General features: G+C 44.7%; 3 protein-coding genes across 4 annotated transcripts in view; 1 reads left to right on the forward strand and 2 right to left on the reverse strand.

The window, feature by feature from the left end:
• On the reverse strand, nt 1-14,706 carry LOC117144262 (glutamate [NMDA] receptor subunit 1). Of its 2 annotated transcripts, XM_033309361.1 has the most exons (16): nt 14,482-14,706; nt 7,588-7,854; nt 7,394-7,516; nt 5,933-6,157; nt 5,601-5,803; nt 4,440-4,605; nt 4,269-4,374; nt 4,045-4,205; nt 3,767-3,983; nt 3,511-3,706; nt 3,238-3,450; nt 2,612-3,040; nt 1,620-1,792; nt 1,310-1,566; nt 867-1,252; nt 1-811 (listed from the first exon to the last, which is right to left on the reverse strand). In XM_033309361.1, the coding sequence occupies exons 2-15, from the start codon at nt 7,762-7,764 to the stop codon at nt 905-907; spliced, it is 2,994 nt and encodes a 997-aa protein (XP_033165252.1). In that variant the 5' UTR covers nt 7,765-7,854; nt 14,482-14,706; the 3' UTR covers nt 1-811; nt 867-904. The 2 variants fall into 2 exon arrangements, with proteins under 2 accessions (XP_033165252.1, XP_033165251.1); XM_033309360.1 differs by having other exon boundaries at nt 1-1,252.
• The window catches only part of LOC117144259 (inositol 1,4,5-trisphosphate receptor), a 22,294-nt gene continuing 11,269 nt past the window's right edge, over nt 8,491-19,515 (forward strand). The window contains exons 1-3 of the mRNA XM_033309357.1: nt 8,491-9,253; nt 18,953-19,292; nt 19,408-19,478. Of these exons, the coding sequence (XP_033165248.1) occupies nt 19,192-19,292; nt 19,408-19,478 (172 nt within the window). The 5' untranslated portion in view covers nt 8,491-9,253; nt 18,953-19,191. The remainder of the gene's footprint in view (nt 9,254-18,952; nt 19,293-19,407; nt 19,479-19,515) is intronic.
• On the reverse strand, nt 13,612-14,443 carry LOC117144263. Its single transcript, XM_033309363.1, has 2 exons — nt 14,069-14,443; nt 13,612-14,014 (listed from the first exon to the last, which is right to left on the reverse strand). The coding sequence occupies exon 2, from the start codon at nt 13,959-13,961 to the stop codon at nt 13,764-13,766; it is 198 nt and encodes a 65-aa protein (XP_033165254.1). The 5' UTR covers nt 13,962-14,014; nt 14,069-14,443; the 3' UTR covers nt 13,612-13,763.

A 19,515-nucleotide genomic window follows, 5' to 3' on the forward strand; every position in this document is an offset into this window, starting at 1 on the left:
TAAACGGTTTACACACGCAAAACATTTAAAATTCAAATTCCACTAATAAATATTGTTTGTTCTTGAATTTCGTTTCTTATGCTTCACATTTATGCTGTTAACTTTCACACTGAATCTTATCCATATGTTATGTATACATATAATATATAATCTTGTTGTTTAAAAATTTCGTTTAAGCTTCCTTCAGTTTAATTTATTTTGTCTAGTTAATTGCTTTCTGGGAATTGCCCTTTCTTGGATTCTGTATCCACTATTGCAATCGATGAAATCTAGGTTTTTCAAGCTTCTTTTTTCAAGACGAAATATAATTTGTATAGTTGTACAGGCTATCGGAGCTTTCAGTTGAGGCAAACTTATGCCCAGATCCAAAATCGGGTTTGAGATTGGTTTGGATGAGAATAGACTTTGGTATACGACTTGCAACAATGGGTGGGTTTTGTGGTGAATTGTGTGTTGTTGAAAGATTCTGGTCATGCATTAATCGATATATGTATCTTTTCTTTTCCATGGGAGTTCTATTAAAAAGCTGAGAAAAGCTAAAGCGGAGATATAGTAGTTGGGGGAAACAGTATGCACATTGACAGCGTGAACTCAGATTGAAATGAAACTACCTCCAGCACCTCACATAAATCCGTCGAAAACTACAAAAACTTAATAGACCATCCAATAATACACCTAGACTCTGATATAACAGAAAATCGCACAGGACCAACGTCGGAACAATGCAAAAATTACATAAATGTTGTGTGAGATTACGCTAATCGTCCTTTTTTGGTCCTGGCCATTCCTTTCAGCGATAACAATCAATTTGCTGCAATTAAATTCTCTTTAGCTGGCTATCGCCATGGGCTGAGCAATGATAATACTTGATTCTAAGTTCTAGCCGCTTTGGCAAAATGTTAACTTAGACGACCAGGTGCGACACATCGCTGGTGTATCCGGGCGAGTAGCGAGGTGGCAGGACACTCTGCTGGGGCCGTGTCTTGCCCAGCATGGGCATGGGCATTCCCGGCTGGTTGGCGGCCATCACCTTCGGACTCTGGCCAGGCTTGCCCAGTTCGTAGGGCCGACGGATGCGCAGAACGTCGGCGGCGTCTCCTGGCCAGGCTCTCTCCGGTCCCAGTCGCTGACCGAGGCGAGGATACCGGCGCTTGTCCACTGCCAGACTGATGGTGCCCGGGGCATGGGTGGAGTTCAGGCCCACGTTGTACTGTCGCTGCATCGCCAGCGAGGCACGAATAGTCTTTCGTTTCTGGGGAGGAATGTAATTACTCACATTGATCATCTCGAGACTGCGTCGAGTACCCACCTCTATGGTGCCCCGCCACTTGTCCGCCGCATGTCGGGCAATGTCCAGGCGCTTCTGCTTCTTCACCTGGTGCTTCTTGTAGATGACCTCGATGATGATCAGGCCCACGCCGCCGGCAATGCCCACACCCACCAGTATGAACACTCCCGCCATGTTTTTAAGCCCCAGAGTGTTGGGCGTCTTCTCGAAGAGCTCGCAGTTCTGCTGGACGTGTCCGTGGAAGATCCACTGCTTGTCCAGTTTTTCCATGAAACCGCCTGCAAGAAAAGTCATTAGATGCCGTCCAATGGTATACATGTGTAACTCCTACTTTCGTGGAACTCCAAGATGGCCAGCGTGACCGCATCCGTCCAGGGCGAACCCTTTTGCAGTCCAATTCCGTACCCACTGCGTCCGAACAGCTCTCCGGCAGTAACCAGTTCGCAATCCTTGGAGGCCTCGTACTCCAGCCGAGATGAGTCCCAGATGAAGGCCATGAGCTTGCTGTGGACACAATCGGACGTTATTGTTATTGCTTGACCAGTTTGGATTTGGATGGAGGGGGTTACAACATGTAGGAAGAAACGTTCAAGAAACTAGAAAGATATGCTAGCTTCGAGTGCCGAAACTTGCCTTGCCCTTGCAGATGCTTTTAAGGATTGTTCCTAATATCCGTAGTAAACTTATAAAAAATATCTTTTACTTTTTCATTAAAGAGATGTGTGATTATGTTCACACTTTTTAAGTTCCCGAGATCAGGACGTTTATACGGACGGACAGATCGAATCGGCTATTACCTCTTACTTTTCAACCAATCTGGTTACTCTACGAGTAACGGGTACATAAAATGACAGTTTTAACTAATTAACTTGAATAAGAAAATGTAAAATCTACGAAATTTTTAGTTATAATTTAAGCAGACCAATGAAAATACGATATTGATATATATTTTAAACGATCTGCAAGGACTTCAGACATAAAGATGCTAAGATATGGAAATACAAGATGGTATAGGGGCGGATATTACGGGGGCAAGACCAACACGAACACGATACCGCTAACGATTACAAAACATATCATATAATATCTAATAGATCGAAACAGAGAGAGAGCAAGAGAGATAGAGAGACAGAGAAAGATAGAGACAGTGGCGTTAGGTGGACTGAATTGAATTGAAGGTGGCGTTTTGGAGAGTGAGTAAAAGTAGTAGTAGTAGTAGTAGTAGTATAGTTGTAGTCTGGTTCTGGATCTGGACAGTGGTGCGATGACATGCGATGCTACGCTCAGCTACGAAAAGGATCGTCGGCCTGAAGCAATCGTTACCCCTTCTTCACATCCTGGATGGCCTGCTCGGCGGTGGCGTAGTTGTTCGCCTCCATGGTGCGGTACATGTTGGAGAGCTCCACCTGGCGACGGAAGTACATGTCCACGGAGGAGCCCTTGACGGTGGCGCAGGTCAGGTTCTCCATGGTGTTCCGCAGCCGGGCGTCGTTGATGCCGCTCAACTTGGTCTTGGGCCGCTCCAGCACGAGGAAGGCGGCCAGGTTGGCGGTGTACGAGGCGACGATGATCATAGCAAATCCTGCCCAGACCATGCCCAGCACCCGGGCGGAGAAGCTCCGGGGCGTGCCCTCGCCAATCCCGCTGTTCAGCAGGACTCCCCAGGCGAACCACACCGCGGAGCTGAGATTGAGGGCCTTCTCCTCGTTGCTGTCCGAGTGCGAGAGCTTGAAGCGTCCGAACGGCGAGAATCTGAGTTCGGAAATTAGGAATTGAAACGTGTGGTTAATAGGATCCGGATCTGCAGGCCACTCCAGGCGGGGATTAGCTGGTCGGGGTGCCATTCAACCGTCCAATGCAGCAGCCCTCTGCTTCGCCTCACTTTTGCTTGGGTGGGTTTTTGTGGTTTGGTGGGGGTATGGGATGGGTTAGACCCAGGATTCACTCACCTGTCCAGCAGGTAGAGCACGAGCGCCACAACATGGACCGACACCATTACCAAGATCCATAGCGTGTTACTAAACGGCTGCAAGAAAGACACGAGAGTACTCGATCGTGACGGTTTCTTCTCGAGTATTGTAATGCCTTGGTATTTGAATGGCTTCGAGAATTCAATGTACTCGGCACGCTCCGGATTGATGGTTAGTGGTGCCACGATCATGCTAAATGGAAGTCCGGATTAGTAGGAGGAGTCGCATGCTGGCGGATCCCGCATCGCTTACTCGGCACGTTCGTTGACCAGCTCCCCGATGAGGCCCGTCCACTCCTTGCGCAGCGTCATCGCTCCCGTGCTGTTCCGCAGGATGTAGTGCCCGAACTGGCCATCCGGCGAGAGGGCCAGGTCGTAGGTGAAGTTGATCCGCTTGGACAGCTCGATCAGCAGGTCGATGCAGTAGCCGCGGCAGCAGAACTCGTTGGCTGTCGACGGAAAGGGTAAGTTTACATCGATTTTGTAGTCAATGGAGTTGCAGCACCAACCTGTGGCATCCGAGTTGTTGAACAGCGGACACGGACGCTCATCCGGCTCACAGCGGAACTCATCGTCGCCCATGCGCCGCACGTAGACGAAGGGCTTCTCCTCGATGGTCAGCAGCTTCAGGTGGGTGGGAATCATGATGCCCTCGGGCTTGCGACGTTGCTTTCCCGGCCAAATGATCTCGCTGTCGTTGATCCTCATCCGCATCTTGGCCCGCATCTGTTCATTCGGTCATTTGGATTATGTTTTGATAGCTTCGAAGATAAAAGAAGTAACCTACGCTGTCATAGCTGAACTTTCCAACCACGTGCTTCTTCTGCTGCTCCCGAATGTTGATCACATCGTAGCCGGCGTAGATTCGGTCACCATTGTCATCGAAGGCCACCTGACCCGTTTCGCCGGTGATATTACGGCTTTTGAGGTACTGGAACAGTCGCTTGCCTGTCGGATGTTTTGGGGATGACAATAACTTTAGAGCACCATGATCACTTCAGAGTCACTCACCCGATTCCCAGTTAACGGCCGAATCGCCGCAATCCTTGGGAGCCTCGGCAATGGTCTCGTTGGAAATCATTTCCTTGATGGCCGACGCCAAAACGTAAACGCTGTCCTGTTGGTTACCAGTTTACCAAATATATACTTGGGATCTCTGGAGCGGACGGACTTAGCACTTACCCTGATGTGCCCCTTGTCACTGTGTGCGTGCTCCAGCTGGAGACCGAGCACTCCGTCCGGAGTGTTGTTGGAGAACAGCGCCTGCTCCGTCACAATCCACACGTGACCCTCACCGGTCATGTTGTACTCGCCCGCATCGCGGAAGATTACTTGGGCGTCCTCCGTGCTATGGATTAATGCAAGGTACAAAAAACGCGATAATAATAATTATAATATCGAAATTTCATGTGTTTATGTCTTTCATGATTAATATAGAGCACTAATGAGCTCCTTTATAAGCTAGACCAAATCACAATCTACGGACTTTTAACGGGACTTTAAAACTAGAAGCAAGAATCTAATCTAGATAAAAAATTTAATCAAGAATCTAACTAATCTATTTTCTTAACTGTCTCATATTCCATAGATTCGAAGGCTAAAGTTACTAAAGTTATTTATTCATTAGTAGAGCAACCAGTTCTATCCACCAGAATTCACCAGCTGTCCCAGTTAACCACAGGACGGAAGTTACTTTATGGTGTTTACTACCAGAAACAAGTGACCTTCCTTAGGAAACTCTGCTTAGCAAACTAAGCAAAAAACCATCCCACATATAAAATATTAGTAATAATACACATATGTAAATGGCTATTAGATCGTTGCCTCCATTGCATGAAAACGACCAGTTGGTTAGTCCAAGGCACGCCCATGCTGGAATTCAATCTCAGTAATCTTGTGTACGCCGCTTTTCCATTGACACCAATTTACGGAGCGCAACATAAAATCATTTTATTCTGAATTGACAACAATTGACTGACGGGCTGGAGAATTAAAATTAACCAGTCATCCGAAGTAAGAAATGCATCAAGATTGACAACCATACGCATATGTCATTGCCCAGCAAATATTAAATATTAAAATATTAAGTTCGAAAGCTCCAACTCATATATTTATTGATTTAATTAGGAATCTTTTCTTTTTTTGCTAGCTCTAATTCTATTTATTATGGTTTCTTGGTAAAGCTAAATTATCTTAGGTGAAAGTCACCAAATCCAACGAGGTGATATTTGATTATTTAATCGAGTGACGATAGCAGTGGTAAATGATTAACACCAACTGCAAACGTCACTATCGGTGGTACTAATTAGGAGCACATTACCTACGCAAATCGGAGGAACTCACCTGGCGTACATGAGGTAGACCCTGGACTGGGCGGTCTTCATGTCGATGAGGTGCTCGGTGAAGCTCTCCAGCTTGGGCTCGAACTCGACAATCAGCTCCACGGTGGCGCGCACATCCACGTCGTCGTAGTAGGTCTGCGATGTGGTCTGAAAGCGACCCAGGATGGCCCGGCCATCCGTGTCGGAGCTGTGGATGATGATTACCTGTCGCCAGCGGAGCAGATAACGGAACAACTCAATAAGTCAATAAGTCAAATTTGGGAGCAGCATTTCGGGGGGCAGGTGCCACAGCCACAGACTGAGCATCTATGGATGGGTGACCCTGGAACATACCTTCGTGTAGGCAAAGTGGCTGAGCATCTCCAGCCAGACATCCGCCTGGTGGTAGTACGGCGGCACCGTCCGCAGGAAGGAGACGTGGATGTTCTTGTCGGAGAAGGCCGCGTCCCGCGAGGAGATGCCAATGACGGGAATCGAATAGAATCCGCTTGTATAACTCACGGCCGCCGGCGACAAATCACCTGAGGTTTGCTCGTGCGAAACGACTACGGCGTACACCTGCGGATGGAAAAGAATAGGGTGCCGGGGATCGGGGGACGGAGAACCAAATCAGTGGAAATAAGCAATGATGGGAGGATGCCAAGAGGGAGGTCTCCCGGCGATGGATGGGTGGATGAGAATCGGAAGTGTAAATGCCGCCGAGAGGGCGTTCAAATGCCGAAGCGAAATAAGATACGTTTCGAATTCATAAGGTTGAGAATACTAATGGCAAAAATAATGAATTCGTAGATTGAGCTACAGCATCATAAGATACTTGTCGACTTTATACAAATGTACTTCAAATTAACATTGATTGCAGGCCGAATGCTACAGTTTCGAAACGCACCTTTCAGATCCTCCATTCAATGGAGTCAATGGCAGTTGATTTGTTTCCTTTGGGTAATGAAAGGTTGGCAATGGACGCGCATTTTGGGACCTGACATGATAAATTCACCCCTACATTAATGATGACAAACGATGACGCCCCGAAACAGACATCTCATTGATTTGGACCCGGTCCAGTGGGCGTGGGCTTCTGCTTGGGATGGCATCCCGCAGCGACAGAGACGCTCATGATAAATGTGGCATAATACGGGGAATGTGATGGATGCAAGCCAAAGATAATCAAAATGGCAGGCCAACCAGTTGGCGGCAAAAAGTGTTTCAGCTTTAAGTGACGAAGTCTCACACTGAAGGGAGCACTTTAAGCGCCGAAGTGCTCTTCGTCATTAGGATTTTTTGGGCAGTGAAACCAACTTAGTTCATTTGAATAGTTCTTTACATTTGTATCCAGTTTGTAATATTATTAATAAATATTTAGAATAAGTGACAAATTACTTTATAACGTTTATATTAAAATGCAGCCAAATAGTAGACAATATTATAAGTCACTAAGTTAAACTTAAGACCATCAACAATTATTAAGATAATTAAGATAGCCCAACTCCTATCAATATATCCTTCTGCAAGCCAGGTGCATAACAACATAAGGCATTTAAGTGATATAATTATAGTTAAATTTGCACATTTAAGCACTCTTTCGCTCCAAGCGTTCCAGCTGGTTAGCTCATGGATATTGGAATCTGCTGGCGCATTACCGCTTGTCATCATCCCATTTCCGAATCATTTCCCCTTGAATTATGGAAATGAATCGAACCAGGTCGGGTTAAACACAGATACGAGTATGTGTGCAGCTTCAAGCGATGAAGGAGTGGTCGGAAATGAGCAGGTAATTGCATTTGGCCACCGACTTACCCGATTCTCGATGAGCTTGTCGCACACATTGAAGACCGTCTTGATGGGATTCTTGTCCATGCGGATGGTCTTGTCGTAGTAGGTGACCTTGCGCGGCACATACTGCTGATCGAAGTTGAGGTGCTGCGATTGGATGGGAAAGCGTGATTATCGCATTCGGATAAGTGGAGCATCCAGTTAGTCAATGGGCTTGCCTTTATTGTGGTGCTGAAGTGCTCCTCGCTGTCGGAATTGCTCAGTACGCCGCCAATGTTGTACGTCGAGGGATTATCCGAGGCAGTGTGCCTCTGGGCGGCATCAATTGGCGCCACCAGGAGAACAATTGCGAGCCCGAACAATGGCCGGCAAAAAACAAACCCAGCCACAGCCATGATGCGGAAGTCTATAGTTTCTGGGGGAGGATAGACGAGGTGTTTTGTGCGACGATTTCAATGGTTTCTCGAGCGAACATCCAGCATTTTCTGCAAGTCGAAAAGGGGAGATGCCGCATATTAATGCCAATTTCCATTTCCATTCACCAATGCAGCAAGGCCAATGCTCGAAGACAAGATTTCTGAAAGTTATCCCCATTTGCATTTCATTTTCCGCATTTTTGAAAGAACAGATCTTTGAATTCGCGCTAAGTTTTGTTACATATGCGGTGTTGCCAGATCGCTAAAAAAATGAACACCAACGCAAGATCGTTAGGGTGACCATTTTATTGTTTGAATAGGCATTAATTTGGCTTAGAAGTAAAATCTAAGTATGTGAGTGAAGAAATGGGAAGATTTTAATCGTCGGTCACCATATCAACATTAGTTATGAATATTTGAATCGCTAGATTGTTGCTACCATGCTTACGGTAAGTGACTAGTATTTAGTGTGAGTTGGTATTTCATCCCTGCGCTCCCACCTAATTTATCATATGGTTCTGCACTTGTTTATGCCATTCCTTGACAATAGTAAATTTAACAATTAACATGTAACTGTCATATATCTGTGCATAAAATAGTTAAGATCTCAGTTATACCACTATTAACGGCTAACTAGTATTTTTCGCGCGGTCACACTAATCGATCATATGGTTCGACGGCTTTCGAACACTTGTTGCTCGACCGCGCTTTCAGTCGGACGTGTTTTCGCTGGGTTCTTCCGCGTCGGTCCGCCTTATCTGCGCTGCGCTGGCACTTCGTTGGAGTGAGGGAGACGGAGGAGCTGAGCGGTACGGTACACGAAGTCGCGCATGACGCGGCGCCCTGGAAAATTGCATTTTCGTACGCTTCGAGCGCGTAATTTATGCCCGAAATGCTGGTTAATTTCAATTTGTTGGCCTGAATGCGACGAGCGTGTGTGGGTGTGTGTGCGTGAGTGGGAAAAGTGCCTGGAAAAGTGCGTAGAAATCGACAATCGTTTTGTTTGCCCGCGCTGCTGCTGCGCTGCGACTGCGCTGCTTGTGGGTGGTAAACGGGATCGCGGGGCCGGGAGAGCCGATTGTTGACGTTGTTTCGCATGCTGCCTCTCTTTCTCGCAGCCGGAATTGTTTGTCGCGTGTTTTAACGGCTATTTCTTATTGACAAAACCGCCTCTGCCGACGTCGCTGCCCCGGCATTGTTATTGTTATTGTGTGTGGTTTCTGGCGCTCTTCTTCTTCTCCCTCCTCGCCGTGTTCCCACTTATTGTTATTCTCTCTTTTCCGCGGCTAAGTGCGCGCACTCAAGGTGAAAATATATTAAGTTCTTTCGAGTGCCCGCGAGTGTTTGAATTTGAATAAAATAAATATAAAGTCAAATTCGATTTACGATCGTCGCCTATCGACGGATGATTCAATACCCATCACCATACAGTGGCACATCTGTACAAAGGATATTTTCACATTCTGCGGTGAGTATCCCACGACAACGACAACGACAACCTGTTGCCAATCGAGCCCAGTTACTGGTTTTTCTGGTTTCCCGAAGGGCTTGCCGGCAATTTAAGTTGGTCATAAGGCAATAAGCCTATCGCGACCGAACCGATAGGCTAATTACCGCGATAGCTATTATCTAGCAGTCACGCCCTCGCCATTCGTTTCCATTTGATTTTGATTTTGATTTCGTTCTTGCCTCTTGCTTTCGCTGAATAATTGACAGTAAACCAAATCAAAAGGGCCAGAAATGCGCTGTGATTCAATTACGTTGCAGTGGCAAATACTTGTTGCTTACACGAAAAGAAAATGCAAGGGAAAAATCACATAAATCCGACTGATTGAAGACATTGCTTTACCGGGGGTTCCATGCCAGCACTGATTGTGTTCTTTTACTTACATTTTCACATGTTCCTTTACACTACTAAGCTGTGTACTTAAATGAACTAACAAGCCAAACTTACATAAATCCTTAGGGAAACAAATCCGTCAAATCAACCCAACTCAAACCTCTCACCATATGTGTACCTAATGCTTTGCAAAATTGTTTTGTGGTGATAAGGATTGTTTGTTGCTATACAAAAATTGTTCAAATGGCAATGTTTATATAGCAAATTACTAAGCAACTTACTCATAATTAAAACTCGTTTATACTCGTAGAGTAAAAGGGTATACCGGATTCGTTCAAAAATATGTAATAGCTACTCGTACAAGGAATCGTTACTGAACCTACAGGGTATATATATTTTTGATCAGAATTACTAGCCGAGATCATGTTCGCCCGTCTCCACGTTCGTATGAATGTCGAGATTTCGGGAACTAGAAATTATATATTTCTATGTCGATATTTTCTCTCAGTGCACAAATCTTGATTGCAGACAGCGAGAGAAAGAGAAAGAGCGAAAGGGAGAGAGAGAGCGAGAGATGCTGACTGGGCGACGCGTGCTTAATTAAGCGCCACATTGTTGTTGGTGTTGACTGGGCAGGTGGCGAGCGATAGAGTGAGAGGCAAGATGAGGGATTCAAAAAAAGGGGGGAGGGGAATGAAATAGTGGACGTGTTGAGCCTGCTGCACGCGATGATTTCCATTTAATTGCCTGGGGTAAAAAGATGGCCTTTCATCGCCAAATTGCTCTCTGGCCAAGTTTTTTGTTGCAATTGAAAGAGCGCACTTCACTACTTCTTGATTTGCATGTAATCAAGATTGGGTTAATGGGCCTATGATCACACAATTACGATCAATTATATTCACATTATAATGACAAACGAATTACTAAATTATAAAATTAATGGAACTAATAGATAGTATGTGCAGTGAGTTTCATTTATTGAAGATAACTAGTCAATTGAGATGTCATTTGCGGGTACTTTGATCAAGCGGCTTTTAATTTTTAAACGCTAGTTCGGAATAGTATTTAATTTGATTTGATTATTATGTTTTTGTGCAATTATATATGAATATTAAAAAAAAGTTGGAACTTGACAACTATTTCCTCTTTAACCACGATAAGTACTAAAGATATCATCTGAAAAGTTAAAAAATTTGCAATATGTTTTTGTTATGTATGTAGTTTAAAAATGAGAAACTGATAACGTTCGTGCATATTTGTAAAATGATTTTTAATCAATATCAATAATCAATAATCATCATTATCAAATCAATAATCACAATTTTAACTCGCATAAGTCGATTTAAGACAAACTGACCACAAAGATATCACATTGAATAAGTAAAACACATTGGGGATTCTCAGCCATGCTTATTTTTTTGACCACAATCGTGTGTTTGCTCCAATTTATGTGGGCTTCCCATGAGCATGTGCATAATTTGCACCTGAATTGAGCAGCTGGTGGGGATTTTGCGGCAGGGGGGCAGAAAAGTGGGCGGGGTTGGCGCCTGGGAGCGCCGGCAATTAACATAAACAGGCAAATTGTGTAAGCGACATTCTGGAGCTGTAAATAAAATATAAGCGCCCGCCCTCCGCCCATCCGATGAGCACAGCCCACTTGGCTGCAATTATTAAGTGTGTGTGTGTGTGTTTGGATGCGGAGGTCGGGTGTTATCAATGAAGCGGACTGGATGAGGAGCAGAGTGCTCGCTCTCATCAGCGCCATTCGAGTGTGAGTGTGTGTGTGAGTATCTGTGTGCTGCACGCTTTTTCTGCTCAGGTGGGCCGAGTTCTCTTGGCTTTTCAATTGCTTTGAGCCACCAGACAGGGCCCAGACCTTTAATGAATGGCCAAACTGGTGAAAGGAGCGCTCAGCACATGTGCCCTGCATTCTCATTACTCATGTTAAATGATTCTTAAAGGATTCTCACTTCACTGGCACTTCGCCGTCCGTCTGAACTCATATTCTATTAATCCCCATAAATAGTTGATTAGACCTCCACAGTTTCAAAGCTCCCAGCATCCAGATGGCTGAACAGCGCACCGAATTTCCCCAAGGAAAACTGTTACTCTCACTCTTTCCATTCCCAAATGAAACGTATCGAACAAACACTTAATATATACTATCAACTATACTATGTATAACTATGTATAAAAAACGTGGTATATATGTCATCAGACATGGGTTATACTTTCGACAAGGTTTCTTATGAATTTCACACTTCGATTTGCTCGCCATTCGAATTTTCGCATGTCCATTAATACGCCAGTTAATGAACTTTGAGTTGCGCGGTTAGGGTATTCCATGGGAAAGCAGTATAAAATGTAAATAGTGTAATTCAAAATTAAATCTATAAATCAACGAATAGAATTGGGCACCTGAAATCGCGCCGAACTAATGTAAATGGAAAATATTTAGCAAAATATAAGCACGCAAGATATTTAAATTCCTTCAATGGAAAGGGCATTCCAAAGTCGGCGGAGCCCTTGGAGAATTTCCCTAGTGAGTTTTTGTTCAACTATTTAACATAGCGAACGTGCCATGGCCGGCATTTTATTCAATTTTCGTGTTGGTGCAGCGTGTGCGGGGATTGCAGATTGCGGGCTCCATTGAATGTGGCGCTGGCGCATGAGCTGATGATGGAGGGGCGGAGGAGGGTGATGGAGCAGTGGGTGGAACCGCGGGCGGTGGCTTCGCCGGCTTCAGCGTAATTCGAACTGACAGGCTGACAACAATGAGAGCATCAAGCTCGACGGCGGCTCGCATTTGATGATGCCTCGCTAAAATATTTGCCGTGGTTTTCGAACCTGGGATCCAGCCGCACAGGCACACAGGTAGCGATTCCAAGCAGCAATAGTTGCCAATGAACAGCCAATGCAACCGCAAGAGGGGTTCAGATTGTTTGACTCCGCCGTAAAGCGGTTAGAGCTCAATTGGGACAATATCGATCAGGTCGCCGGGCGGATGGCCGGGTAATTTCTCCCGCTGGCCAATTTAAGATAATTTAATTTGCCCTCCGTAGACGGGAATTGTTTTATGTGCGATCTGGAAAGCAGGCAGGGAGCAGGCAGGCAGGCAGAGGACTCTCCAAGGACTCGACCGTAGACAAAAGCTTTGACAAAAGGGCCCGAAACTTTGAACCAAACTCTGTCGCCCTTCGACCGACTCGTTCGTTCGCACTCACGCCCTGTTGCTGTGACCTTTATCCCTTCTGCTCCAGCCCATGCCAATCCCGTCCTGCCACTTTCCCCATTCACTGTTCATTGTTGTCCAGCCGTGTGTGTGCGGCTCAGCCGGGAAACCCATATAAGCCAATAACCAAGTCGACGATGTCCCTCCTCCGCCTGCCTCGCAGTTCCGACATTCGTGGCGCTTTGTGTGCGATTCCCATTTTCCATTTTATATTTTGTGTACTTTGCCGCATCTCTTGGTAGGCAATTTTCGGGAGCATTTTTCACACACGAATTGCCAAACAGATGTACGTATTCCGCCTTGCTCCACTGGGTCCCAATCCGTCGGCTAGATGACAGTCCGGAAATGGGGAGAGGTGGGGGAGCAGGGCGGGATTGGGCCATTCTGTGCATGATTTCAAGCATTGCACATTGATGTGGCTCACTGCCCCGAAGTTCCCCATTCGGTTCATTGTTGCTAAAGTGCCTAATGCCCAACAATTCGATGGGCTTGAGAAACTATTTGGATTTAGGTAGGTCAACAAGAGAAAGGATTCGAGAAATATTCTTGTTTGCTCAACGGACTTTCGAGTTCTTTGGGAATATTCGTCGCTTCTGAGGATTAGATGTATATCCTATCAAATACACGTTGTATTGATAATATTATAAGCAATATTTGAATAAATACCTGTGTTTAGCATACATATATCGTATCATCTATTATACTAGATAATCCTATGGTAACCAATTACCACATTAAATATTAATTAGGAGACACTTATACACGTGTATTTATAACTCATCCACTAACTGACCTACACGGAAAATAGTATATTTACAATGAGTACAAAGTCAATCCTTAGTCAGAAATTCTTGAGAAATCTTTAATCAAAAAGGGAACAAGTCCAGGGAAAGTGTTGCCTCCGGCTCAACCATAGTCGTAATCGAGAATGGGATCCCTCTCCGTGGTGGTCACATTGATCTCTATAAGGCGGAGCTGCATCTTATCCACGAGGGGTGCAAAGGCAAACACACTGAGGATGAATATGACAAAGCCCGCGATGATGAGCAGGACGCAAACGACGACGGAACACACGATACACTGGGCTGTCTGGACGGAATCCATGACAAAATGGATTGGCGCGACCACGCCTCAATTGACGAGCGCCACACTGAAAACTATTTGGGGTCATTGGCGGACTCTCGAGCATGGCCTGAAACTGATTGCATTACTTCACCACCGTGGATGTCCTTTCCGCATATCCATTTCTTCAGTCCGCGCCTTCGTCGAGATTTCGGGGCCTTTAATCAAGTTATTGGTGGGTGGTTATCGCGAGTTAAGTTATGCAAACACTTTGTGTGCCACTCCTTCGGGATGCTTTGCTTTCTCTATTCTTTTTGCGCGCACACACACTCTCACAGACCCACACACACACACAGAGGGAACTTTTATCACACGCACACGGTACGAACTTTTATCCCTTTGTTCCCCTGTTTTCACTGACAATTTTAGGTTGTTTTAAATTGTGTTGGACTAGTGGAATTTCCGAAATTTCTGTTAATTTCGATTCACTGACAATTTTCGCCCAGAATGAGCTTTCCGTATCGGATTTCACTGGCCCCAGCATCGCATCTCGCATACGCACCGTGGCACCAGGCAGCAGGCAGCAGGAGCTGTGTTGCCTACTTTTCGACGCCCGCTCAACGCGACGCCAGGCTTTTCCGCTTTTCCTTCCTTGCTTTTCCGGGGCTGCGAAGGACAACGTGGCGCTTTGCGCGTTGCTCGTCTACTGAAAAGTCGCCTCGGCTCCTCCGAAAATCCCTTAACTTTTGTGCTTTAAGCTCCCCGAAGGAGCTTTCCAAGCTGGCCCAAAGCTGAGCCACGCCTGCGCTGTGGCATGTAAACAACTTCTTCCCGGAGAGCGGTTTTCTCTCTGCCCCTCAGCTGTTTGGCGCCGCACGCGATTCCGGTCAGCTGACTGCCGCCGCCCGCGGCGCTGCCGCTGCGCTGCTGCCGCGACGCCAGCGCCGACATCGACGTCTGCATCTGTTTGCATGCCAACCACTTGTGGCTGTCTGCCGCGTTGTTTTCGCATTTCCCACGCATGTGACTGAGCTCAAAGCTTTTCATACGGCTTGACCGCCGAACGTTGCTTTACGCACCGGTTAGTCCGATAACTGATGGCTTTTAGAGCCGTTAGCAGTCGCCTGACTGGCTTAAATCGCCCAAATTGACAGGCCGATAGCGAGCAATCCGCGTAAGACAATAAATGTGACTACGAAAGTGAGCTAGGTCAGTACATGCTATATGTTGACAATGAAATTAAATTGGTAAATTAAACAAAAAAAAAACGTTATGTACATACAAAGTGAAGTACAAATAATTCTTTCGAAAGACATTTATAATACAATTATATAATTACTTATATTCTTAAGAATATATTTTATATTTAACACACACCTAAGAACTAAACGCAAACGATAAGAATGTTTCAGCTCAATCTAATTCGTTTAGATCTGCATATCGTTATTCCAAGAGAAAATGTAAACATTTAATTGAATTTTACATTGGCTTTTCAAAGAGCAAATATGGAATTTCGAAATTCTGAGAAACATTTGAAAATATAAATAAATACATATGTACATATGTACATACATACATACAAATTCCAGAATTAATCAGCACAAAATTCAGATTTGGAAGCATCTTTCACAAATTGGCTTACACTAAACACTTTAAGAGCAAGGAAATAGTTAATAATGAATATTGCTGCACAGAAAAAAAATTTGAAAAATGCTAGAATGAAATTTGCAAGAAAATATCGATCACTTAGCACTTTATAAGGATTGCTGATATCTTAAGGGTCGATTTCTCAATGTAACTATGAGTTGTATTATCTGTCAGAAAGGGCTAACATAAGATTTAGAAATCGCTCCCAACTTAATGTTATAAAAGAGCTTAGTGCTATGTTATTTTCACGCAACAGTTTATACATTAATCGCTTGATTTTATCTTATTTTTTAATCTGAAGAAAACATAAAAAATTTAAAACGGAAAGTGAAGCTTTTGTTCATATGCAACGCATTGTTTTCGGCAGAGCGCATTCCCTTACTGCCAGGCCAAACTAATCTAGGTAAAACAGATTTTATGAAATGCTTGCATAGCTACTCGTAGTAGCTTTGCTACCCAAACAAGGGCTGGTCGAGGGGCCCACATTCGCTGGAGCTGCAGGCGAAAGTCGCACCGACGACCTTGACCCGGTGGGCGAAATCGCATTAAGCCAAAGACTCGGGGCGGAGGTGAAAGAAAGTGAAATCAAATCTGCACATGCCCGGGCCAAAAAGGCAAAACCCATGGCAGGCAGATGCACTCAAGTGGAGGCACAAAGGTGGCTTTATCGAATGCGCCACTACTAACCCAGCTAATTCGCAGCGCTGATGCGTAAAGCATGTCGAATGGATGCAGAAAGGGTTGGCCCAAGGAGAAGCCATAGCCATGAATGAAAAGAAAAGTTGAGCGAAAGTGCTGCGTTTTCCACTCGAAATGAAAAGAGGAAAAGCGGAAAAGCTTCTGCAAGCTCAGGGCCAGCTTTTTGGTCCGATTGCGGCGAACTTGGGCCAACATTTTCGCTCCAGCGCTCGGTGTTCGCAGACCGTTTTCGTTGCTCGGGCTGCTGCAAATGGAAATCGAAGAGCTGCCCACAGAATCCGCACAATTAATCATCCCAGCTTGCTATTTGTTAGAGTTCCGCGGTTCCTTCTGTTTACACAACGCCCGAACATTAAAAAGAGAGTGTAAGTGCTTGTGGGCCACTTGGCCACTTGGCCGTTTGGCTACTTGGTCGGGCTGAAAATGTGCACCTGGAAAAACAGATCCCACGGAAACCTGGCTGTGCCAGCTTCCGCAAACTGTGAAACGAAAACGAAAAATAGGCAAAATATCTCGCAGCTACTGAGGGCCCCGTGTGTGTATCCACTTTTTGAGTGCGATTTTGTTTAAGGTAACTGCCGGATTATTGTTATTCCAGCGCCTAATTTGATTGACGCGCTCGTTGGCCAAATTTATATTCGGAATAAATTCGATTTAATTGCCGAACAGCGGTGGGTCGATGGCCACAGCCGCGGATTAGGCAAAAGTTTATTGTGATACAAGCGTAATTGCTTTGTTGGCAAACAGATTTAGGCGTCATCCGGAGAATGTGAAAATTCTCGGCGCCCCAAGAATCAATTGATTGGAATGGCCTCCCCTTCATCCAAATTCCATGGTCCTTGTCGCTGAAGGTTGAGGTGGAGGTGGAGGTCCTCGTTTCCTGCCTTCACTCAGCTGCTTCCCTCCATCACTGCTAACGAGATGATCACATTCGAGCAGATGGCTGTGCCATGCCATGCTGAAGTTATGAATTTCTCATTTCCGCGGGTGAAGTGGTGGTGTCTTACCCAGAATTCTCGAGGCTAAAACCCCTGTCTTAACTGAAGTTTGTGTCGGAATTTCGGTAATTGTTATGTCAATCAATCTGATTAACTGGGACCACACAGCAATCAAATGGGTTCGTTCCTTAAGCATGTGCTCTGCTCATTAGTATGCACATGAAGTATATCCCATAAGCCAATCTAATCACCAGAAACAAATATATTGGAACAATAAAAAGTGAGGAATAGTGAGTAAGTTTGGTGCGCCAAAAAAAAAACCAACAAATAAATGAATAAATAACAGCTTTAAGTGAAATATATAAAATAAACAGATCAGCAATTTAAGCAACAATTAAGCATAAATAAAGTTAATGTACAATCAATGGATATATAAAATGCTTTTTAAAAATAAGCAATCATAAAAAATAACTTATATGATGAACTTTATAAAATCAGAAATTTCATAGTGAAGATTTTTGTTTTTATTCCTTGGGCAACAAATTAAAATGTGAAATTCGAATATTATGCTTAATTGCACATATGCTGCCATAAGTTTTATTTAAACAAAAAAAGTGGGAAATAAAAGCCTGACATTGACGTAGAACTTTGAACCACTTTCAGGAATCCTTCAAACAAAAATCTTAGCACAAACTTTTATGCCTTGCTTCCATGGAACTTGCCAAACAATGGAAGCATTTGCCTCATTCTATTGTGACTTAATATGCCAAAGTACATTCCTATTTGTTGTTCCCATTCGCCGAACAACCATTATGGGTGGATAGCAAATAAAAAAAAGCATAAAAGCGTCGACTACAAAAATCGTGAAAAGTGACAACTTTAGTTGGTACACTCTCAGAATGCGGACATCAAGGAGAAATGTTTATTGGAAATATTAGGCAGTCGACTTGATGTCTCGACAAGGGTGGAAATATTACCCATACGCCAGGGTATCCCACGATACAAAGTAATGTGGGGTGATTGACCGACTTTTCATTAATATTTTATAACCAGCTAAGGCTGAAAGCCTTTGTAGCATTTGGCGACATTTTTGTATCTTAGCGTGCAGCCGGGGAATCAATTAAGGAATTTAGATATAAATATTTTAGGGTCTTTGACGGAAATTGTTGTGTGTGAAACAACATAGGTTTGAAGTAATGTGGGTTTTTGAAAACAATGTAATATTACTCGAAATGGAAATATATTAGAAAACATAAGTTTCCTTGAAAATACTGGAGTCATTAGGTGTGTCGTTTCCATGTCCCTATGAACTATGAACTCAGTTATTATTAAACTAGAGATCTGCGACTTAACATGCAGATACAACAAACGAGCAACTTTTTTACACTTTTGAAATTTAAATTTTCTGATATCTAATGTACTAAGATAAAGTCTAGCTAATTCACTAATGGAATTGGATTATTTTTGAAACCATTAACTCTCGGTGGTTTATTTTTCTATCAGACAGTAACGGTGCGTGTCGTCACTAAGTGAACAGGCGAGCTTCGTTACCTAATTCATATATTATTCGAAAATGACTTAATGGGCTAATATATTTCATAAAAATATAACCATTTTTAGAGTACATATATGGCTAAAACATGCATTTAACGCACGTTCATGTAATGATAATCATCCTGAGAGCGTTCTTTGTTTTCCCCCGAGATGTAAGCGAACTCACGTTGCTTTTGCCTTTTCCAATCCCCGCAGGACATAACGAGGCCGACAAATCAGTGCAATTAACTCGCGTAACCGACTGCGCCTCCAAACAATAGCTCCCAGCTCAGGAACAGCTACGAACAGAGAAACAGCAACAGGCGCAGGGACGTGGGGAGCATCGGGTGGAGACCCATTGTTGCGCCACCTGGCGGCAGCCACTGTACACACTCGGCACCCTCGACTTGGATTCCAATCCCTTCGCGAGCCCCAACCCACAGAGGGCTTCAGACATGGGCGACAATATAATTGGCTCGGCGAGCTTCCTGCACTTGGGGGACATTGTGTCCCTCTATGCGGAGGGCAGCGTTTGCGGTTTCTTGAGCACACTCGGGTAAGTACCATTGTCCCGGCTGAACGAGGACGTAACGAGTGTGCCGCCCGGAGGTTCATCTCCTGGGGCCACCTGTTGTTGAACACTGCACTAAACATCTGGTTTCTTTCGCCAGCCTGGTCGATGATCGCACAGTGGTGTGTCCCGAGGCCGGAGACCTCAGCTGTCCGCCTAAGAAGTTCAGGGGTAAGACGGGATAACTTATAGTTGATATTCACTATAT

The sequence above is a fragment of the Drosophila mauritiana genome, chromosome 3R (assembly GCF_004382145.1).
Source record: "Drosophila mauritiana strain mau12 chromosome 3R, ASM438214v1, whole genome shotgun sequence".
NCBI lineage: Eukaryota > Metazoa > Arthropoda > Insecta > Diptera > Drosophilidae > Drosophila > Drosophila mauritiana.

Bases quoted from the DNA above. Each gene is read 5' to 3' on its own strand.
- LOC117144262 (XM_033309361.1), bottom strand. From the start codon at position 7,764: ATGGCTGTGGCTGGGTTTGTTTTTTGCCGGCCATTGTTCGGGCTCGCA. The intron at 4,206-4,268 runs GTGAGTGACTCT...AACATCCGACAG, and splicing joins GGCCGTTAACTGGGAATCGG to GCAAGCGACTGTTCCAGTAC. The intron at 3,041-3,237 runs GTGAGTGAATCC...TTCCGAACTCAG, and splicing joins GTGCTCTACCTGCTGGACAG to ATTCTCGCCGTTCGGACGCT.
- LOC117144263 (XM_033309363.1), bottom strand. From the start codon at position 13,961: ATGGATTCCGTCCAGACAGCCCAGTGTATCGTGTGTTCCGTCGTCGTT.